The sequence below is a fragment of the Sylvia atricapilla genome, chromosome 1 (assembly GCF_009819655.1).
Source record: "Sylvia atricapilla isolate bSylAtr1 chromosome 1, bSylAtr1.pri, whole genome shotgun sequence".
Lineage (NCBI taxonomy): Eukaryota > Metazoa > Chordata > Aves > Passeriformes > Sylviidae > Sylvia > Sylvia atricapilla.
Window position 1 is genome coordinate 83,710,072 of NC_089140.1, and position 24,285 is coordinate 83,734,356.

General features: G+C 38.4%; 1 protein-coding gene across 5 annotated transcripts in view; it reads right to left on the minus strand.

The window, feature by feature from the left end:
• COBL (cordon-bleu WH2 repeat protein) overlaps nt 1–24,285 on the minus strand; it is a 158,842-nt gene that overhangs the window by 104,665 nt on the left and 29,892 nt on the right. For 3 of the 5 annotated variants that reach the window (XM_066326938.1, XM_066326929.1, XM_066326957.1), the window contains exons 2-4: nt 12,286–12,492; nt 3,148–3,358; nt 2,231–2,459 (exon numbers count right to left, since the gene is read on the minus strand). In XM_066326938.1, the coding sequence (XP_066183035.1) occupies nt 2,231–2,459; nt 3,148–3,358; nt 12,286–12,492 (647 nt within the window). Of the gene's footprint in view, nt 1–74; nt 120–2,230; nt 2,460–3,147; nt 3,359–12,285; nt 12,493–24,285 lie in introns of all 5 variants that reach the window. The other 2 variants (XM_066326918.1, XM_066326946.1) reach the window with 1 other exon arrangement.

Here is a 24,285-nt window from a genome sequence, read left to right on the forward strand (position 1 = left end):
CCACATTAAACATAGAATGAGGTGAGAGAGTTAAACACAGAGTGAAGCTTCCCATCAGCAGCATTGTACAGTACCTCTATAGTTCAGAGAAGGCTCAGACTGAGTTTTTGATGGAGGAACTGGAAAAGTCAGGCAATGAAAGGATAAGAGAAAACACATTAAAGTTTTAATATAGCGCTGTAAAGCACAATATTCATTAATTAGTCCTAGCACCTTTTTTCCTAAGCATTGCAGAAAAAAATGTTGACCGACAAGAGACTTGCAGAGCTGCTACTAAAGCAGTTTAGCTGCACTTGTATCAATTCCTGATTCAGTCGTGAAGCTGCTTCAACTGCTAAACAGAATTAAGCAAGCAGGTGGCAGCAGAGCTTCTCTTTTAAAAATCCTTTAGCTCTCGGTCTTTTCTGTTTCAGGCAAGGGAAGAGTGAGGAGTTATTCTAGAATCTGCTCTTACAAGCACAGCCTATGGCTTTCAGCACCTGTGATATCTTACTTGTTAGTGAGAATGTGTTTAAAACATCTATTTTCTGTTAAGTAAACAAGCTGGATACCCACTCAATGCACAAGTCACAGACCAATTGCTACTGAAACCAACGGGTTTATTCCTCTTGGAGAATACATATTATATTCTCCTCTTGGAGAAACAAAGGAAAAATTCTTGCCAATTTTAGGTGCAGTTACTGGTTTTCCCAGACACCATGATGCACGGTGCAGAGTAAGAGAAAAGCATAAAAGACTGAATTATACTCAGGATCAAGTGGATTTTATCATAATGAAATGAAAGGAATACTGAAAGGCTAAAAAAGAATAGAATATTAAAAAAAAAAAAAAAAAAAAGCTGATGCAGAGAACAGCACACTATGATGTGTAGATCTTTGGGGATCCTTTCAACTCAATATATTCTATGATTCTGTGATAATTTTCTGCTATAATACCAGCCCTATAATAAAGTCTTGATTTTGACTGTATAGGCTACAACCAAATTTGAGGACCAACACTGGACCAGCATACACACCACTACTTTCATTTGAAAGGAAAGACTTTACTGAAAGCTTATGATAATTACTCTCTAAGTTGTCCTTGAAATATGTTGAATGAATCCTGTTGAATACACTCCATGTTCAATATGTTGCTCCAAAATGGTTAGCTTAATTACATCAAACATGTCTTGAAAAAAACAAACATGCAATTGAGTTATGACATGTTATCAGCCTCTTTTTGGAATATCCCAGCAATTCAAAAGAAAAGGAGATATTTAGTTTACTTAGAAGTCTAAGCTCACTGAAATTTGACTCGCACAGAGGTAGAACTGTCACTTATCAAAGAATTGGAAAGAAGAGACAGAATGTCAGCATAAATAAATAATTTTATAAATAAAAAATAAGCCTACAGCTCAGCACCTACAAGAATGACGTTATCTAAACAATAAATAAGGACATTTACTCTGCTGGAAGTGATAGCGATTGAGAAGAACTGCAGGAGACAATTTTAATGAATATCACTTTCTGACCTCAAAGGAAGTAGTGCTTGCCAATGTGTATTTTTAAAGGAGAAATATTTTAAAGCACATCACAGAATTACGCTATTTGAATACATAATCAGGCTGATAAAACTCAACTCCAAGAAGCTGCTACTACAATTTTGTCTGTGAACACAGGAAGTGAGGATAGGTATACATGAGAACAAAATTTTAAATACAAATACCTCTTAGCTCCTCTTCACTAAACCGTCAATAACTTGTGCTCTTTGGAGGAACTGTCTCTGATCCTTCCAGTCTGTTTCTTACAAGCCCTGGTCTGTCGCCTCTGCCTCTCAGCTTTCACAGCTGCCATGACTATGGCATGTCTCTTCTTTCCTTCTCTCCAAGCCACAGCACAGGTAGGTGACAGAAGACTCTGCCTGGATGAGGCCCCTCGTATGACGTTGCAGCTCTGGGACACAGCAAAGCTCCTCCTTTTGCCCTGCCCTAGGCCAACCTGCACCCGGCCAGAGTCCAGCCCAGCCTGGCACAAGGCCCAAGAGCAACCAAGGACGGCTGGGCACGTTGTGACCTGGCTGCTGCCCTGGGCACAGCTCATTGAACAAACCTGTGCTGCTCTCCAGACTGAGATCTCACTCTGCTGTTTCAGCTGGACCCCAGAAAGGATGGCAGCACGAATACTTTTAATTGCCCATAATAGTGTTGTCACACCATATAACCCTGCAGTGATCACTTTCAGTCTTGGCTCACCTTTTTTTCTGTCCCAGGCATACAGCTCCTTTATCCCTAGCTCCTCCAAGGACTTGGTAAGCTCCAGCTCTTCCCCAGTTATGCCATCCCGCAGAAGAACTATGTGCTCTTGACTGACTTCACATTTCTCACAAATAGCTGGGATGATGTTGTGGAGAGGCACCTCTGGACTAACTCGAACCACAGCCTTCTGTGTCTTCAGATAGTTCACTACCAGCCTCACAGATTTCTGCAGAAACAAACACAAACTCTCAGTCTCCCTTCTGTGCTGGACAGGCCCTCTTACAGTGAGAAAAGCATGGGGATTTCCATCTTGTCTTGACTATTCCTAGGCAAACTTACCCTACATCGCAAAAAATACTATTTGAATCTTAGACCTCCCTTTCCACTAAGGAGACATTCACAAAAATATGTGAAGAAGAAAAGGAATCAGAGTCAGATGTAATGTAAATGTTTACAAGTCCAATTCTGAAAGGTGGGAGAGTCTAATTACATATAGTTATTGGAATAATAAAAAAAATCAGTAAACATTCGGAAAATGACTACTTCTTAATTTTCACTGTATTGTGCAACACATTTATTAATGATCACCCTTCTCCCATATATTCAGTGAAGATGCTACACAAAATATCACCAAAACATCCTCTCCACACAACCCCACAACACTCATTTCAGCCATTATTTCAATTTTCAATCGCCCCAATCTTCAGGCTTCCATCTGTCCAACCACATTCAAAATACCATTTTGTCTAAATGTCTTGACTAGCCTCTGCCAATAACAGGTAAGCTAGTAAAGTAGGTTATAGTCAATCCCAAATCTTTCCCATCTGATTTAAAGACAGAAAGATTGGAAGAACTGAAAGCACAGGAATGGAAACATGTTTCATGACAACATTTTAGCCCTACAGAGCACTGACCTCAGGGACCCTTGGCAGAGGTCGTTTTGCCTTCTCTTCAGGAATCTTCTCTTTCACAAGTACTGTCTGTACATCCAGTGCTCCTATCAAAGTGTTCGGCTTGTAACTCAGAACTTGTTGAGTTCCTGAAGACTTTAGTTCAAGACTATGTTGGGATGGATTTAAGCGATACTGGCTGCATAAGTCAACCAACACATCCATCACAGCTTTACTACAAGGAAGAAGAATTCACTGTTAGCATGAGAAAAAAAAAAACAAACAACACACTGCTAGAAAATTTACCTCAAATTTAAGATGGGGGATAAAAGACATGTGCCGCTAGTTAACCATCTCTGGGAATGCTAGTGCTTTGAAATGTTAAACAGATCAGATAAAATGATAGGAATTAAATATATTCACACTTCAGCATCTGTTTACGAGCTCACAACTAACTATTTTGTATCAGGCAGACAGCAGTGCCAATGACAGCGCTAACAAACATAAGCCAAGAGCAGACAAAGAGCATCTTATTTACTTCCAGACCACAGATCACAGAATATTCTAAGTTGGAAGGGATTCACAAGGATCCAGCAAGTCCAACTCTTTAAGTGAAAGGCCCACATGAGGATTGAGCCCACAACCTCAGTGTTATTACCACCATGCCTTGACCAACTGAGGGTGATAATGTACTAAATCCACACATTAAATTCTCCAGTTCAATTCTGTTCTTTAGCATGAAGACAAGATATGAGTAAATTATCAACTCAGAGTCTGGTAAACTCCACCTAGATTTGAACAATCATATAACCCAAAACAGAGTACTTAAATCTGGAAAAAATGGTAGATAGGGCTTATTTTTCCAGCTTACAACTTTGAATTCTCCACATTCCATATGACATCAGCAATATTTTCCAGTACAAGAGATCTTGTCCATATTTATTTTGGTGAAGATATTAACCCCGTATAAAACCATCTGGTTTTGAGTGTCCCCATTATCAGCAACTCTTACTGCAGTATGATTCTTAAAACAGGAGGTTTTAAAAGAGTCAGCAACTGTCACTCTCATTCCATGCCTCTGCACAGAGGTACTCCATTCTGTGTCAAGAACTCAATATTCACTGGAGCTTGATACTGCCTAATACAGTAGACAGGAACTGTGCTCCCCCACACTCCAGAAACTCTCCTCTACCATGGAAATCAAGCGTTCTTTTATTTTCCCAGTCTACCCCCCAAAAATTCCATATAGGATCAGAGAAAATAGGTTTATTAAAACTGGTCATTTTTCTAACAAGTTTTGGTTTCTTAAACCAGTGTCTGCTGCCAATGAAACAATGTAAGCTAAAAAAGAAATTCAGCAGCTGTAGCTGGAACCTGCCATATACAGTGGGATATTTGTCTTCTAGGAGAAGTGAAAATAAATGCACAGACAGCAACTTTGCCAAAAGAACTGGCACTTCTTTTTAATGTTTAAACTGGAAAAACTGTATTCAAAATGCAAGCAAATTCAAAGAAAATAAAGTCCTCCACAGGTTATTAGCCAACACCATTACATCTGCAGCCCAAGAATTATCCTTTAAACTGCAAGCTGAAGGGCCACCAATCTTCTTTCTATAGGTATGTTATTGGCCAACAACTGCTCAAGAAGCTGGTGAAGAACCCTGCAGGGCTAATGGCAAAGACAACAAAAATGGAAAATTAGAGCAATTCCTTATCACCTGATAGGTGACAGCTCTTCCCATGCAAGAGAAGAGGAAGGACCTTCTTTACAGTAATCTTTTTCAAGTTTAACTGAGTTACACAGTGTGAGCTGGAAAAGTGGCAAGTGTGGAAAATTTGAAATACATGATTCACTGAAAAGGGAAGAACTCAGAAGCTGATAACTGAAGATCAAATAAGGAAAACAGATGTCGTTAATATGTATAGGAGGCTTCAGAACAGAATGCACTGTGGCAACTGTTAACATAGAGAGCACAAATACAAATGCGTAGCACCCAAATCAAAACTGTATCAGACCATTTCGTTATGACTTATTCTGATGCTGTCACCAAGTTGAAAACATCTGTGTTTCACAACCATGTTGAATTCATATGCTACATGCCACAAACCAACAGACATTTACAGCTACTAAGTCTGAACTACAAGAGAATCCCACCTACACCAGTATTTACATGAATATTCATTAAACTGTGCAGCAGTGCACCCTGTTCTAAAGTGCTTATCAGTTCTCCTGATACAGATCTCAACTTTACTGACATATTTCTTTTAAACTAGAATTTCCATGTGTTTTTTTCTCTTAACCTTCTTACTATTGTTTCAGAGAAAAGTAAATAACCTGGCAGAATTAAAATACATGGTGTCTTATGTGATTGACATTTATATTTAATGTGGAATAGTAATATATTCCTATAATGCTGTGATAATACTGTGATAATTCATTCAAACTTGGACAGTTATCTTGCCTCTCGAAAACATATTTGTAAAGAGAAGATAGTTCATCAAAATAACAGTTTTTGATTCCACAAATACACCACTGAAATTATAAAATATATTCAGCAGCAACACTGCCACGACTATTATAAGATGAGAATCCACACCAGCCATAAGAGAAACTAAGTTACAGACAATCATGCAACTTGAGGAAATTTGTCTGGAAAACAGACAGTTCAAAATTCTAACCAAATCTGAGGTTTCACCTTATTGCTAATCACAAACAGGCATGCATTAAACATAATAACACTTAAGGAAGTTTGCAACATCCCAACCTGTGCCATGCTGCTCAGAATACACAATTGTCCCATGAAAAGCATCCCCAGCCTTCATCTGTGCCATTTGCAAGTACAGCTGAAACTTTTGAAAAAGCTTCAAAGCAAATCATATGCTCTTTAAAAAAATTAAATTTGGGGGAAATTTTTCACAAAACTTCTGAAGTGTAAATAAAAAGAAAAAAGAAGAGGGGAGTGGAAAGGAAGAAAAGAGGAAAGGAAGAGAGGAGGAAGGGAGGAAAGGAAGAAAAGAGGAAAGGAAGAAGGAAAGGAGCAAAGGAGAAAACGAGGAAAGGAGAAGAATTCCACAAAATTCAAAATTCTTGTGTTTCAAGCAAAGTAAGAGAGCTGGGAAATACTTTCAGTGGAGTTATTCTTATACTAGTTTTCAATGGCACAAACTTGAAAAAAATTCCTTCTAAACCATAATACAGTTCAGTTTGATTTTAAATGGGAGTTTTCTTTCAAGTAAGTCCCTGTATATGCTACATATGGAAGAGAGTTGCTTAATACAGCAAGAGAATGATAATCTACTAATCTAGACCAAGTTTTTCTTTCTAACTTTGGGCTGAATACGGAACTTGGAAGATGCAAAGTCAATCCTTCCTTTGCTTCCATTTTGTTCCACGCAGACGTCCATTTTCTTTTAACCCGCTTGGATATGTGGTACAGAACATACTCTGTTTTGAAATTCAGGCAGGTCTTAAATCTAAAGCTGAAATGAAGTTAAATATGTCCTGAATTTTGAACTATTCATAAAAGAAGCACCTTACTTTTTCCATTTTAGTAAGACTGCTGAAATTTTTGGTGAGTGACCAAACACTACAAAATAAACACCAAAGGTTAATGACTGGCAACCAAATCCTAGAGAGCAGAAACAAAACTGGAGAGTGAACACAATTTAAGACTCAGACAAGAACGTCCATATGACTATTCTTAGCAAAGAAGAGTACTTTGGCTTTGTTTTGATATTCTGTTACTAATCTGTTTCTGGACAGTAAAGAAGAGCTACTTTGTGAGCAATACTTAACGTGCTGAAGTTCTGACTAAGTTTGAGCAGACTGCTTGTTTCCTGCTGTTCTCCAGTAAAATGCAGCAGAGGCCTATGGTTTTTAGGAAATATAAAACAACTGAGATGTTTTGGGTGTGGTTTGGTTTAACCTCATTGGATCACACAGAGAAATCCATTTTAAAATACAGCCTTCTACATCTAAAAATAAATGTGCAAGATAAAACTGTATTCTATCAAATAAAACTAACTTTCTTTTTACATTCTACTTTCATGCTACAAATTCCTTCCAGTAGCTAAAAATGGGTCTACAAGAAAGCTGGAGAGAGACTTTTCACAAGAGCATGTGGTGATAGAACAAGGGGTAATAGCTTCAAACTGAGAGTAGGCTTACATTTGACATTAGGAAGAAATTCTTCACTGTGAGGGTGGTGAAGCACAGGAACTGGTCCGGAGAAGCTGTGGATGCCCCATCCCTGGAAGCATGAGAGGCCAAGTTGGATGGGGCTCTGAGCAAGTCCCTGGTGCATGGTAGGGGGATTGGAACTCGATAGTCTCTAAGGTCCTTTTCAACCCAAGCTATTCTGTGATTCCATGATTTAAAAAAACTTAAAAAAAAAAATCTAACTGTAGGAAAGAATCTTCTTTATTTAGGTTAATGTCAAATATGCAAAATAGCAATTGACTGGAAAAGAAACATGAAAGTGTAAAGGGGGTGGATGACCCAACATCTCTAATTCTTTCACTATTTGCATTTACACCAGAAAACAGCATCAGTCATTATTTTCTCATGCTCCAAATTACAGCAGATATTTAAAGATTACAGCTTTTTCTGCACAAACAAAAATGTACACACTAAGTAGGCAAGCTATATCCAAAAAAGTTCAGGAAGTATGATAAATAAGACACTCATAAATGTTTTCTGTTTCTTTTCTTAGCTTACTCCTGTATTTGGCTCTTATTTTCCATACCTGAGCAAGTCCACAGAAGGAACAACAAGATGACACACAAGAAGAGACAGATGATTGTGCTTTTTGAGCCATAGGAAAAGAAAGATGAAGAGAGACCTTCCTACTCCCTGTAAGTATGAACTGTAGGGTTACAGAGACTGACTCTTCTTGGCAGGGCACAGCAAGAGGACAAGAGGCAAGAGACAAGTGCTGAATGGGAAATTCCATTTACGTACAAGTAAACATACTGTCTCCATAAAGACAGTTCCAGCCCTGAAAAAGAGGTGCAGACAAATCCAGAAACCTCCTCCCTGAAGGTATTCAAACTTGCCTAGAGACTGTGTTCCAGTGGCCCCTTCCAACATAAATTCTAGTACAACTCTTTTGTTTTTCCCTTACCCTACACTGAACTACTCTGGTTTTGACCTGACTCTTATCCAGTATTTAGTTAAACTAACTTTTAATCCTTTTGCCATGTGCCCTGTTTATCTTCTTCTAACAACATCTCTTTAATGTTTCACCAGCCTGGGCTGATTTCACACCTTCAGTCTTTCCTGAGACACTGCTCTGTATGTTGAGCTACAAGCCCACAATAAAGAGTCTATTACAGAGAATATGTGAAAATATTCTTTCTGGATGACATTAGCTTTATTCTCCATACAATGCATATGGTGTACTGAACTCTGTCCTCCAATACTTGCAGAATTGGACTACAGCTTTGGCTAGTTTATTATTTCTTCCAGTGTCTTGCTCTCTGTGCATCATATGTATGAGAGAATTTGTGTAACATGTAAGATAACAGCAGGAGGAACAACTGTCCAGTTTACTTTTCTGTGTATTGGTCATCCATGTGCTGACAACTCCAAACCAAACCTCACTTAGCTTCAAACATACCCATTTTTCTGCAATGCATTTCAAATACTGAGTTCCAAGCTGCAGACACTTAATGTCTGTATCTGTGCTAATCAGGAAGCCCTCCTCAGTGCCACCCAGTGTGAACGGAGACAGATGCATGATCCTTTTATTTACAGGTTACTCATTGAAAGTATTACCTCTGAGAATCACAAACAGAAAACTGGTAACATAGCAGCTTTTCCATTTGCTTTCCATCTAAATGTCTACCCAGCACCTCTCTCAGACCTGTTAACAGTTTGTGTGGATGTGGCTACAGACCTACATACATAAAATGTTTAAGTGGCCAAGACTATACCTATCCTTTCAGCATATCAGTTAGTGCTCATACACAAGTACAAACACAGAATAGTGTTTCCCTCCTTTGCAAGGGGAAGGAGGCTAACAGCTTTTCATGAATACTTCTACATGTTTTACAGCAGAACTCCCAGGGATCAATTCTTTCAAAAAGAAAACTGTTAATATTATTCTATTGCTGCACACACTCCCTAAGGACTCAGCTTTGTACTAAAATCTGCACTACATATTTCCAAATTCTCCAACAAATTGTGTGTAATTGTGTGTTCCAAGATGGCAATAAACTGTTAGAGAGACTGTCAGCTTGAGTTAACTTCTGTAAATAAAACAATTTCAAGGTTCCAGATTCCAATAAAATATCTTTAAATAGCATGCACTTTTTTCTTCAAGTGTCTTTCAAGAAAACTTAATGAGAATTTTCTGCCCTCTTGCTGATATTTACAGGAACTTTTTACATAGAGAACGAAGTTAAATTAAAACATGTTGCTTTGCTTACATACAATTAACAAACTGAAAGATGTAATTTTTACTTTTAGTTCATTTGTAATAATCTTAAGTGATACTAATTAACTACAGTATTTATATTTTCATTGTTATATAATATTCATATACTTCCTTGTTCTGTGAACTGCTTTCCTGAAATTACAGAATAATTTCTCATTACAAATATGCCCAGGGCAAGGATTTGCAAATTTTTTTGAAACAGAAAAGCAATAGGGTAGCCAAAAGGAGATTTTGCAGAATAGTTTTAATGACGGCAACCAAAATACTGAAGATTTATAGCAGTATGAACAACAGCAGATTTTTCTGAAATGTCCTTCCATGATATCATCACAGATAGAAAGAGTGAACAGAGAAAATAATTCATTACCTGCATCGGCTCTTACATTTGCCTCAAACTAAAAAACAAAACAAAACAAATCTACCAACCAAAAAAAAATAATCAACACCCCCCAAAAAAACCCCCAAAAACCAAAATCCACCACATTTTTAAAAATCCAGTAACTTCATCATTTAATGTTTATCCCGAGTATCATATTTCATAGCTGTTTAGTTCACACTACCAAAACAATGGGAAAAAAACCCAAAACAACAGTTTAAAAAACCTGGGCTTTCACCTAAAACAGGAGAGTTAGCACAGTTCATCCCCTAAAAGTTTCAGATAATCTTGACATTATTATTTTTCACTATTCCACATACCTAAAGACATGATCAGGGCTAATGTACAGAAAATTGCATCTTCCAGTGATTAGAAAGAACAGCGGCACAGGTGAGGTCTGTTCATAGACTGATGCCACTATAATATGGGGCTTATTACAGAATATCCTTTTCTTATTTCATAATTTGTTAGGATGACTAATTCCCTGTCCTCAGTTTCTATCATCATCCACTTCCCACAGCTGGCTAGCAATGTCACAAACTTCTCCACTCCAAGCCTTCTAGACAGCAGTGAGGGAGAACAGCCACTGCCTAGGTTAGGCACCAGTGATGTGTAGATTAGCACATTAACACAAGCAGGAATTTAATTGCCATCTAAATCAGAGGCCTAGACGTGTCAGGCAGACCCTGGAGAGAAACGAGCACCTTCACAGTCAGCAGAGAACATTCTGGTTGCTTATGATGCTCAATGCAGACGACATAAATAACCTCACAGAAATTTCTAAGTGAAGTTTCATATTTGCCATTTCAGGGTTTTGCCCACAGACTAAAGACTCTAATAAACAAAACAATCTCAGTGTATGTGATAAATAATAATAAACATCTGTGTGAGACTATTTATTGTAATATTTAATATTACTGTACAGGGACTTTCTGCCTGTTCTTTGCTCCTGTAGCTTTTATGTTCTTCAAAAGGTCACACTAGAAGACCTCTCTTACAGTGCTTGAACTGCTTGCTTTCAAGGGGAAAAAAAAGTTTCTAACCATGTGACAATTACCTGTCTCAATACAGAATGCATGAATATTAACCTGTGGTCAGCTCCCAGGTGGCTTGCATTTGCCAATGTAATACCACCATTCTTTGGGATCCAATGGCCAGTGAGAGTTTCATGTTCTCTTCCACTTACCAGGCCTGTTCTCCTCTTTCTCTCATTAAGTCCAAATCTCCCTATGAAAACTCTATCACTACACGTCTTATCTGAGAGCTCTGATAAGCACTGCTTTCTTTTCAAACCTTTAACATCACTCTGCCTTGGGGGTGGACATCCACAAGTTGCACTTGTCTCCCAAGAGTGGATACGTGAATGTTAGTTTCTATGAAAAGTAGGGGGAAGAAAGAAGTCCCAGACACCACACAGCAGTTTACACATCCTCCTTGGCCAACAAAATGTGCTACGAGGGAAACAGCACAGACTAATATATCAGACAGAAAGTAGCTCTGCTTGAACATAGACTAACTACTGAAAACATCAAATGCAAAATATACACTGAATCTGATTTATCAACAGGCACCTTTTGAATGTGGCATTACACTTTCTATAGTTTCTTGACTACTCCTGACCACAACATTGTTTGCTATGGTTTCATCATAGTATTGTTTATATTGTTGAAACTTCTCCGTATTATTTCTTAAAGTAATGTCTCCCTCTTTCAAAAGAATTTACACAGAAAGAATGAGGATAAAGAAGAGCTCCCACAGTGAAGAGAATTATCTCAAAATTACCTTTCCAATATAACTTGCTCTTGATTGTACCTGGTAAATAACAAGGAAAATCCCTGTCTCTTTCCATGGGAAAAAAAATACACTTTTACGTATAAAAGGCTTCCTAAATAAGAGCAGATGCTTTGCTGTCTACACAGCTGCACTGTATTTGTGAAGGCAGGATTTCTGAATGTGATGAATCATCCATCTTCCGAGCCTGCTTCCTGGCACTTTTCCAGGCACTCATACTGTCAGGACTGTTTGCCAGCAGCACCTACTTCCATTGCAGCAAGCCCACTCTGGATTATGAGATGTGATACAACCTAAGCACAGTGACACTACATGAAAGGGAGAGATCTGTACACATGCTGATCCACAGGGAAACAGTGACACAATAGCTGCTAAATCCTTCCTGCCCCAGAAGACAGGGTCCTTTATACATGGTGCTCAGGACTCTGCTGCAACAGCTGCTTAAAATGCAGAGAAAGGCATGTCAGAGAAGCCCCATAAACTCAGAAAGACAGCATCATCAGCAAGTAATCCACAGATTAGTAACATTCAAAATGCAGGAGCTAATCAAAGCCTTACCTTCCTTGCACTGTGCATTTCTGCTCCACCCCACTGGGTAAAATGACTGTGAAGTCCACCAGTCTGTTTATCATGTTCTCCTTCATGCTCACAAGGTTCTGATCAGAAATTACGGCTGTCTCAGCAGGTGACTTGTGCTCACTGTGAATTTTACTTGCTGCAGGAGGTTGATTTGGTGGAGGAGGAGCACGAGCTTTCATTCTTTTCCTTGAAAAAGAAAGGCAAGAAGAAAATTAATAATTTCTTGCAAGAAAATCTGAACATGTTACTAAGAAATATACATTCTTTTGGCAACAATCTCAGGTTGTTATAAAAAGCTCCTTCAATGTAAGTAATTTTTTTCTTCATCATTAACCTTTTAAGTGTAGTTGCACTCTTCTTTTTACCTCCTCTCTAAAAATACACTATTTTTTTTAATGATGCACTCACTCCTACTGTTTGCTTTCCATGCCCCAGGGGATGAATCAGTTCCATAATTAGGATATGATATAATCGTTTTTCTGTCGAGTATAAAGCATACTGCTATGAAGTGAGAAACAGAAATGCTGGGTCCAGTCCAGACCTGACTCAAGAAAGAGTTGTATTTATGTACATGAATGTTTCCTCCAAGTCAGAATGGCAGCAGTGGAAGCAGGGTGAGGTTTCATTCAGCTATATTTGGGTTCCACAGTATTACTCTACTTGAAATATTGTCTCTTCCTCTGCTCTAAGTTAGTAGTATTTAATCTGGCTCATCGTAGTTCATAGGGAAGCGCCATGAAAAGGTCAACTGTCAATGATATCACTTCTTACCATGCAACATCGACACTACAGCTCTTTGAAAGCACCCTGAAAGGAACTCATTCTTCAGTAGCAGGCTATACACCATGTGTGATATACAGAAAAGCTGCATCAGCTTGCACCAAACAAGCAGCGTACTTTACAGAGATATAAACCCACCACAGAATTGAAGTTTACTTCTTTGGCAAGCTGCCAGACAGATAAGCAACATATGTGTCCTGTTAAATTTCTGAATAGCTGGCCTCATACCAAACACATGTCTAAGAGGATTAACTCTGATGATTAATACTCCAGTGACCTCTTCTGACTAGATTTATGCTTAGTTTAAGTCAGATTTTAGTGTAACAGATGGAAAAAGAGGTAAAATATTTACTCAGAAATTATTACGGAGGCCTACCGCCTGTATTTTTTAATCTGCCTGGTTTTAGGCTGCAGGAAGAGATTATGATTCTTCACACGATTTTCACCCCGTAAACAATATGTACTGAGGTCCAGAAAGGAAGAATACAGAAAAAGCACGCTAACCCTTAAAAGCCGGAAAAGCTTAGTGGTCAAATCAGCCAAGGGCAAAACTGTGTTTAGGGGAAAAAAACCTGAAACACTGAACTGAAAAACAAAATCAAACTCTTCGTTAATAAGAGATAACCTCTATTCTCACAGATAAAAAGGCCAAATATAGAGTTTGGATTATCACTGTAAACTCCTGGCAGAAGAAAAAAGTAGTAACTTTATCACTTTAACAGAAATCTCAAACCAACCAGCCAATAACAAAAACAACAACAACAACAACAACAAAAAACAACAACAACAAAAAAAGTATTCAGAGGCAATCCAAACCCTCTATATTTTGTAATCAGTATTTGCATCTGACCAACAATCTCTGTGAAATATCTCAACTTGCAAAAATTCTTTACACTTCCTTGAAAATGCTCATTTCAGTGTGACCTCAGCAAGGCAGTGTTAAATGAGCAGAGATGAACATACTGCCTTTCCTTCCCTATGTGCAAAACAAATAGCATTCTCTACAGCTATGCAGGGAGAGGTACTGCCTTATTCACTAGTATAGAGAAATTTCTCTTTCATCAGGTATTTCCTTTAACATTCAGTTTTTATCCTATATGAATGAGGCATGAAGTCATCAGTCACTACACTTGCAGCTCCTACACTCTTTCCCCTTTGAGGTGATGGTAAGTTCAGAGGATTGACAAGTAAGTAACTACCTTGACTCTCCTTGAACCAAACTCTTAATTTATTTGCCTACTGAAGAAAAAAGGAAAAAAAAAAAAAAAAGAAATTGGGATTCATTTTCTGCTCAGATCCCTTTACATTTAGCTACAGTTGTTATTCATAAGCAGGTGGTGAGAGACATGGGAATTTTGCATACATCCAGATTCATGCCAACACAGCCTCACAATTATCCAGTTTAAGAACTTCACATCAATTTACAAATCGTGTAATTGTTGTCCTTCATAATATCAACTACATCAACAGAAGTAGCTATAGAGTCTAACTTTTTCCTTAAAACAAGGTTTTAATTTTTGTTTTTGAAGCCTGTTCTATAACGTGGGAGATAATTCCAACAGAGTGCTCCTAACAAAGTACCAAAGGGGGTAGAAAGAAAAGAAGCAGGCAAGTGTTCAGAGCCTGGCAGAACTAGTTGCAATTACGATTTACCTTATAAATTCCAGATTGCACAGTGACCAAAGGTAGAAGAAATAAAACAATGGTAATAAAATAATCATGAAACTGGAATCAGCTGAAGCTGTAGACGCTTGAAGCTTCAGGGAAGAAGCAAAGAAAGACTGAGTTTTGAAGCTAGTGAAGGAGCTGGAAGTAAATCAAGAGTATGCTACACAAGGTCTGTTCCCCAGTGATAACATAAAACCTGCCTGAGGATTTCTATGGGAACAGACAAACAAGGTCAGACACCTTAATAAGAGTGTGATTTTTATCTTTTTAATATATTTTAAAAACTTCTTAAGTACTCCTCAGCCAATTCTGCAGTTACACACCTTGTATAAAACTGCTTAAGGCTGGTGGTGAGAGGGGGGCAGTGTGTGCAGTGTATCAGCAAATAAGGCATCACACCAACAAAAGCATCAGCCATACACTGACCAGCAATGTTCACTTTAACTCCATATAACATCTAACAATGCATATTCTTTTTGGCATTGTGCAGGCAGGGCCTTTTAGTACTACAGCCCTCCTTCTCTTTTGTGCGGAAAGGACAGGGCAGGTCTGTTTCCTTCAGAGACATCAGAGAAAGAAAAAGGGAAAACATTCCCACTGTAGTCTCTCTAACCTAGCAACAGTTCAGGTGACCTCATACGAACTTTTCCAGAAGAGATTTGCATTTTCTAGCCAACTTTCTTAAACATCTCTATAGCAGAATGTATCTCCATGAATTGCAGCCTGAAATCCACATATCTAGCTCTGCCTTGGATCTGATATGAGCAGCTGCTTCTTCTGACAGGCTCCAGCAACTGCAGTCAGAAGCTGCCTAGAAGCCTGTTAATACCATTGAACATGAGTGAGAAAAAGAATTCATCTCTCTCTGTCAGAGCAACAATGGTTACAAAGGCCAATACAAAAGCACTCTGTAATAAAAGCCTTATTGTTACCCCACTAAAATAATACACAAAAGAAAATGAGTGATTTAAAAGCCTGTTTTAAGCATGGGAAGCAAGGGTACTTTCCCTGCTGTAACCATAACATACTATAAAAAAGTTGCATACCATTCTTCAGTGTGAGATAAATTCAACCGAAATTTAGTTCAACAACCATTCATCTTCTCTCCACAAACATCTTTCACTGTACTCACTACTGAGACACCTGTTAAGACCCTGTACCTGCTCCTAGTCTGTAGGAGGAGTTACAAGTGGGAACACTTCAGATCTATGATCAGGTTTAACTCATGATTACATGAATGTTTCCATCCAGTCCTTGGGACAGAAACAGTCAAAACAAGCAGCTGATTCTAATACACCGATTTACAGTGGTTTTTACTGAGGCCTGAACTACTTACTCTCATCAATTGCAAATGGGAAAAAATGCATATAGTCATGAAATAGTAAGGCAGAATATATAAATCACCTACCAGCAGCACGGTTCTCAGTAAAAGCACCAGGTTTCTCAAGATGGAAATGGAAAAACAAGGAAATTGACCAATAAGATCAGAGTTTCTGTAGCTCAGCACAGAAGAAATGCAAGAGGAATGAAAAGAAGTTTCACCAGATCATGAACTTCAAGACAAGATAACACAAGCCCTTTCGACCTACAATTTATTAATATATAACTAACCAAGCAACAGGATGTAACCTGGACTTTACAATCCCATCCTAGAAAACTGTGATCTCTCTTTTGAGTAGGATTGATCCTGGGACTTCCAAGCCCATGGCAAAGCTATGCAGAGATTGCCTTTCTTCAGGTAACGTCTAACACACACACGAAGAAAAACACACACCTGAAACAGTGAAATGCTACCCATTTCCCCCATTCCCAATAAATAATCCTCTCTGTCCTGTAAAACAAAAGCAACTTAACAGGTACAGGACAGACTTCATTCCATGCATGTCAACAGGACTTTGGCAAGTGCTCCATGATTCACCAGTTTGTAGAATCTGGTTCTTTCTATACCAAATCTCTCTAACCATTCATTTTGAAGAAGCAAGAAAAACAACAAAAGTACAAACACACACACACAAACTGCAGGCAAAGAAAAGAAAAAAAAAAAAAAAAAAAAAGAGAAAGCCTCCCCCACCAAGAAACCTTAGAAGCCCCACTCAACCACAAAACCAAGAAAAAGCCAATTCAAAATAACACAAAAACTCAACCATCCCTGATCATAGCAGAATTATAGGAAACATTATTATTTTTTTTAATGTAATCGCCAACTCCCATAGTCTGGTCATTCTGCATTCTGGTCAAAGGGCTCAAACAGGTGCAAAGGGTTTTTCTGTGTGACAGTTGTGTACACCCCATCTCACAATTAGGAAAAATAAACCTACATGTGAGTGCTCAGTGATGAGCAAGTAGAGACATAGCGTCCCTTGGGTGAAAACCAGGGAACATGGGGAATAAACATTCTTGATTTACAGGTGACTGGACTCCTACAGTCTTTTGAGCAGAAATATGTGCAAATAGGCAAGAAAAAAGATGCAGATGAGTATGTTCACTCACTCACTCCCTCTGGCAACTTGAATAGCAAAGTCAGAAACCCAGCCCTCAGGCACACACCTCATATTCCATACTACCAAGACACAGCAGAGTACAAGTCATCCATGCTAAGTGATCTAACTTGTGAAGGAGTTATCTTTCAGACAATATTTCCTTTTCATTCTTTGTTGCTTATGACAAAGCAAAGAAACCCCAGATCACTGTCTAGGAAAGAGAGAACCACTATATAAGAATAAACAGCACATCAAGTTTCCTTTTCATAGGCAAAATCCTTTCAGCTTCTGATTCAGCAGCTCAGAAAAAATTGTTACACAACACAAACATAAAGGAAATACAAACAGATCAGCAGCAAGATAAAGGCACCTCAAGAATTCTGAAAATAGAAACCAAAATTAAAAAAAAATCTCAGAGAGATTGAGCACAGACACCAGGAGAGCATGATAATGTCCATAACTACTAAAGAGGCACAATTTCATCCACACAGCCTTACAGTGCAAACTAGAACTCCATTCCACTTTGCCATCTATAATATTTAAATTGATCAATTAAATTAAAACAAAACAAAAATTTCAAAGAACATTCTCAAGTTTACTTTGTCTATCACAGACTAAATGTACCAATTTGTTACAATTACGTGCAATGTAATTGTATTTAATTGTATTTAATTGTAATTAAATGTCTCATACAGGTTACAGGTCTAAAATGCATTACTATTGTAGTAACTTGCTTCCAATATTGTTTTACAACATTTTGATAAAATTAATAATATTAAACAAATATTACACTTTTTAAAGAGCTGAAATCTTCAGCAGACACTAAGATGGAATGAACCAGATTACTAGTAGATATGGCTCAGGCAACAACTGGGGTTTTCTACTTTTTTTAAAAAAATAAGTTGCTGCTTTGTTTTAGCATTCTTTACTCTGAATTCCATGGCTGTTATAGTGTGTAATTATTTTATGCTTTTTTGTTTTCAAACATTTATTTTAATTTCATATTACTTGTAAAAGATTGTTTCATTTTTAAGGCAGGATCACACTGACAGACACAATGAAAATTATTTCCTTGCAGGCATGATAAAGTCACCCAAAATAGACAAGAAAAAATAATTTGTTTCTGGCAAAGAAATGAAAGTTATTTAATTATATTTTTGATCTTCCATTTGATTCTGCTGATGAGAAACCCTACAGCTTTATGTATTTTAAGAATAAAGTTTCTATGCCAGAAGAAAAGAAAAAGAAATAAAGACCAGAAGCAAATAAAATGAGCACATTTGTAAAAGAGGAAGAAGGAAGTATACAATCATGGTTGCCCAAGGGTGAAGTTAAAGAAAAATAAACAAGTCAAGGTGAGATGACAAGAGTTTAATGGAAGTAGTTCCTAATATCATCTCTCTAATTTCAAACTTCTCACAAACTTAACCAATCAATCATCTGAAAGTGTTGGGCTGCAGTTTCCCAGTCTTGGATGTGCCAGTGACTAACTGTTATAAGATTTGCCAGGAGGGGCATCTTCCCATACATGACCAATTTCTTAAGAGGCTGAAATGTGTCCCAACACCCAGCAGAGACCTGGCCACTCTGGTCCTTGGGAGACATTGCATATCTGTTAAAGAAGAGAAACAGGCTTCTGCCCAGCCCAGACCCAGACTCCTGCAGTGACACAATGTAGCTGAACTGCTGAGGGAGCACTCTCTGACAGGAAGGCCAAATGATTTGTTAGCCTGCGGCTGGTATCCTTAGATAATCGTGGTTTTATACATCACCTACACTTTTGATGAAGAATCATAGCGCACCATCTTCCAACAAAAGTCTAATTCTCCTTCCAGTCACTAAGGCACTCCCTCAAGATCTGGTACAGAGCAGTTGACACACCAGTCTCACCAGAGTCATTTTTAGGGCCAGAAGAAGCCAGAAGCACACTAACCTGACTTCCTGTAATGCATGGGCCATGCAGTGCCCCCCACTGGGGCTTTAAAAAGCCCTCTCTCCAAGTAAAAGCAGGGATGGACCTGAACAGGGGTGGGCTTTAACTGATCAAGGAATAACACTGGAGCCTCCAAATGCTTTTACACTTAGTAACCACAGCCACGCTAGGGAGCCTAATAGATCTACCTGTATCAGTGCCCAAAACAAAGTAGAAGACAAGCCCTGGAGAAAACCTTTTAAAAAGCAGCCAAATCCCAAGACTTGGGCACATGCCCGCTACAGTTAATGAAAACACTGCCTGAATAAGCACTGTAAGGTCTGTACCACTAATAGCCCTATCTCACAGGACTTCTGAGATACCACCCACATGTTCAGTGTGTGGCAAAGACCACACTATGAGCTGGTGCCATGCTGTACAACTCCACTGGGCTGCAGATCAGTAAAGAGGAAAGAAATGGGAGAGCAGTTAACATAATTTAATTATTTACCTAATCTGCTGAAACACATACTGAAGAAAAACAGGAGTCTTCGGTCATTAAAGGCAAGAAAGCACAGATAAGTCCTATTTTGGAAAGGTAAAATTCTGCAATCTAAACTACAGCAATACCATATCTCTCAGTCAGAGATACACAAATAGTTTAAACTCTTTAGCTTGGGAGATGTGATCCGAAAAAAATGCCACCAACAATTCATGCTGGAGGATGGGTAAGAAGCTTCACCTCCAAAAACATGTGGTCTGGAAAAACAAAATAGAAAAACAGCACCCTAGGTAGGGATGGTGAAGCCTTGCTCTTCTCACAATGACATCTGCCAAAAGAGAAGCTGTAGATGAACTAAAACATGAATACAGGCAATAAACATTTAGGCCTTAGGACTTAAATATGTTTAACTATCACCACCTCAGATAAAACTGCCTGCCAGTTTCATACTGACCAAAATCAAAAGACTGCTGTTAAACTGGCTTTCAGAGAAAATAGTGATGCGATTGTGCAAAGCATTCAGTCATCCAATCCTATCTCCACCAGTACTTTTGACTTCTTCCTTCATTATCCACAAACCCACAATATTTTTCCCCATTTATTAAGTATTGAGCAATTAGTTTCATTCTATTCCAAGCAACAATAATAAAATAAAGGAAACATGTAAGGAAAACATCACTTTGCTTGTGTTCAGTTGAAATACCATCCAGTTCCTTAATCTGTGACTAAATCGGGCTGCTTTGCATGGCATGGTTCAATGGGAAAAGAGAAGTTTACTATTTCTATGTTATTGATACATAAGCATAATGGCACTGGTTAGCTAACCAAACCAAACAAACAAAATACCAAAGCCACCCATGCTAACATCCCAAATGTACTTGAGAGAGAAAACCGAAATACTGATGCTTATATTGTAAAATGCCCAAGCCCTGTTGTCAGGGCACTCTATTCTGTTCTCTGCGCTCTCAAATCACTGAGCTGTAAAAGATGCTCAGTTAAGCAGATAGCAGCCTACAGCCATGCAGATAAGCCGCTTGCACACTGAATTTTCTGCAGAGGACAAATACTATGGCTCAACTGCAAAAAACACAGGGTAAAAATCTCTGGCAAGACAACTCATGAGATTTCTCAGCATTATTCATGCAGTTATAGTCAGGTTCATGTTGGCTAACTGGACTCTTACTAACCATGCTCACCTGTGGAAAACACTGTCATGGGACAAGGCAAGAGTATTTCCAAGCAGGCTGGAAGCACTACTGGCCTTCTGCATGTTGTGGGCAAATGGGAATCCTTCAGATGCACTCACTCTGCTACCTGTCAGCTGTGGTTTTGTGAGGATGTCACAAGTCCATGATGAGTTCTGTAGGTCTGGAAAGGTACCTTGTCAGTTCTAATGGGATTTATTAGCACACGATAGTCTTTATCATTTTTATTAACAGTGAATCATGACCGCAGTGAGCAAATGATTTGTTCTAGAGGGGTCAGTAAGTAAAGGCATGGTTTTTCAAGCCTGAGGCTATCTCAGAAACACTTGTACTGCATATTATGTCCCCTGAAATGATAGGTGCTGTTTAGATTTCAGTGTGGTTGTCCTTTCTTAATCTCTTATCAACAATTACCTTCAATAAAAGTTTATTGCTTAGCAACACTGATTTATAAAGTCTCCCGTAGTAGCTCGCACTGTCAACTAACATGCATATTCAAGGTGCATTTGCACTGTATTGTTGAGCAAAGGTATCCCAGATTACACTCTATTTTTGTGCCAACAGGCTTTTTAACCCCACTACTACTTACTGAGGATAACTCTCTAGAGCCCTGAAGACCATAGCCTTATTCCCACAGAAGACGTAATAATTTTGAAAGAATCAAGGAAAAGTAATATATATCATTAATGAAAGTCTGATGTGATTTACTGTGCTGGCTAATTCCTAAGTTTTATAATATGCTTAGCAGCCAGTAGGCAATTCAGTGGAAAACCACTAACATTACTATAGAATATTATTTCTAACGATACGTGTTTCAACTAGAAACAGCTTTAAAACAGTGTTCATCTAAGGTGCAGATGGGGAAGAATTGTTTAGCATGATTACCTGCTTCAATAAGTACATGCATTGTGAACACTAACACGTGTTATTGTGAGCTGACAGATCATCATTCCTCATTCAGTGACAATGCCCTAGGAATACGCCACTAAAGCTCATTTCACCTATTCACCCTGACAAAATCCCACAAAAATAGGCAAGCAGTGCTCATTAAGGGAGAATTTGCAGAATTACAGTATGTTATTTCACCTACTTCCACTCATCTGTCTGCAAATAGTGACAAGACTACAGATAATTCAGGAAACCAAAGAAAAGGACATATATGACAAAAAGTTAATGGCTCTGACCGGAGCAAAGAGGCATCCTGGCCCAGTTCCAAAGCACCCTTTGGACCCAAAAGGCTTCTCAAAACATTAGAAACATGTACATCCAGGCAGAAATTAAATTAATCAATAACAACTCCCCCAATGTCTTTACAGGCAGCAGGCTAGAAGGTATCTGTGCTTCTGAAATCTGATTAACTGCTTCAGCTACAAGGACCCATGCAGGAGAGACACAAAACATGGCAAGCAGGACTACAAAAGCCTTTTATTTTCCAGCTGCACTGAACCTTCCTAAAAGGGGAAGAGCCTCTGTACTTCCTCTCAAGTTCACTTGCCCTTGGAGAAGCACTCATGATCCTATAATGGCTGACTTTACATCAAATTTCCTGGTGCAGAGAAGGGAAAGCTGTATCCAAGTCCAGTGCCCACTGTTCCCTACATATTCTAAAGTCCACATCTGCTGACATATTGGAAGATAAACAAGAAGACAACTTTGGATTGCCTGATCTCGAAGACAAAAGGCATGAATTTACCCTGTTTTTTTTCATCTACAGTTATTCTGTTAAATTCTAACTGTAGAAAACTACATGTCATACAAGAAGCCAGCAACTGAACTAGAACTGATAAGCTTCTCTTTAGGGCTAGAATAAAATGCCCTAAAAGATCCAACAATGCATTTTTGTGAGATGCAGTTTACATTCACTTACAGAGAAAAAGAATAAGAGATGCCAGGACATTCCTTACCCTCCCTAACCATCTTAATTAGCATTTATAATTCAGTCTTAATACCTACTCCATCACACAGCAAGGAATCACATACTTATATGTCATATTAAATATATTAAATGAAGGTTAATGTATATTAAATGAAGGTTAATGAGGCCAAAATACAGTATCAACGAGATAAAGAAATATCCAACTTCAACGTAACAGCCTAAACTGTTGTCAGATCATGTACTTCTGGGATGCCACTTGTGCTTTTATCAGGAAATCTCACAGCTTCAGCTGATGTTCTGTGTATTTTTCTGGTCTTGATTTGCTTAAATAAATTTCTTATTAGAACCACAACTATGTCACTTTCATTTTTATGATATTCTCTTCTTTCGAAAGGACACAGGAATCAAGTAGTTCTTGGTTAAAATCAAAATTCAAGTATTTTGCTTTATTAAAAGCAAATCATAAATTTAAGTAAGAAACACCACTCCAATTTAGCTATGGAGGTGAGAGACCTACATTAATATAGAAACCAGAGAGTCTGACTGAAAAGAATACTGCAGATATTAGCACATTTACAACACCAAACAGCAGGACTCTGAAGTGTGATCCCAATTTATCAAGTAAGAAAAGAAGTGTTTTAATGATTTTTATGTGCCAGCAAAACCTATTTTTTTAGTTAGTTTTCATTTAAAATTCTGTTTAATGTATCCCGTAGGCATATGCGTTACTTAATGGGATTTTAAATCTCTCAAAACCAAAAGGAATACAGGCCTCATGCAGTGCAAACCAGAGCACATTATGAAGAAAATCTTGATAAATCAGGCATGTCAACACACCCAGACAGTATCAAATGAGAGAGGAAGGTGCCAAATACCCTCCCTCTTTATCACACACATTCAAATCAGGGATGATTAATGTGGGCATTTTACTGATGTAAATGGTAAAAAATGGTGGCACTGGCTCAGGACACAGGAAATAGGCAGGAGTCAGGACCATTATGGACTTTACAGAGTAAAACCAAGACCTTCCTGTCAGCAGACTGGAAGCCACAGGAAGGGTGTTACATGTTATCCACAAGAAAAACCACCAAGAAACTGAAGGTATCTGTTGCTGAGGAGCTTTAAATGCTGCTCAAAAGATAACTCAATGCAAACATGCTTGAGGCTGCCCTGTAAGTACTGATGGGGCATCACAGCAGTGATTGCAAGATTCTGCAGACATGCCTGAGCCAGCTGCACACTCTGCAGAGCCTACAACAGCCACACAGGAAGAAATAGGATATATCAGACTACCTTATAACATGAACTCCCACAGGTATACTAGAAGTGGCAAGAGGCACAAATACTTCAAATGCAAGCAACAAAAAAAGTGATTTAGAGCTGGTCTTTAAACCAAGAGAAAAAGAATTCCATCTCCTTGTCAAAAACAAAGAAACAGCAGCATTAATGACATCCACTTTTCTCCGGGTTCCTTGTCTTGTCTGAACTGCTTTTTATATCAAAAAGGGTGACTAGTCTCACAAGCTCTTTCCAGTGCTGGAGCACTCAATGACTGT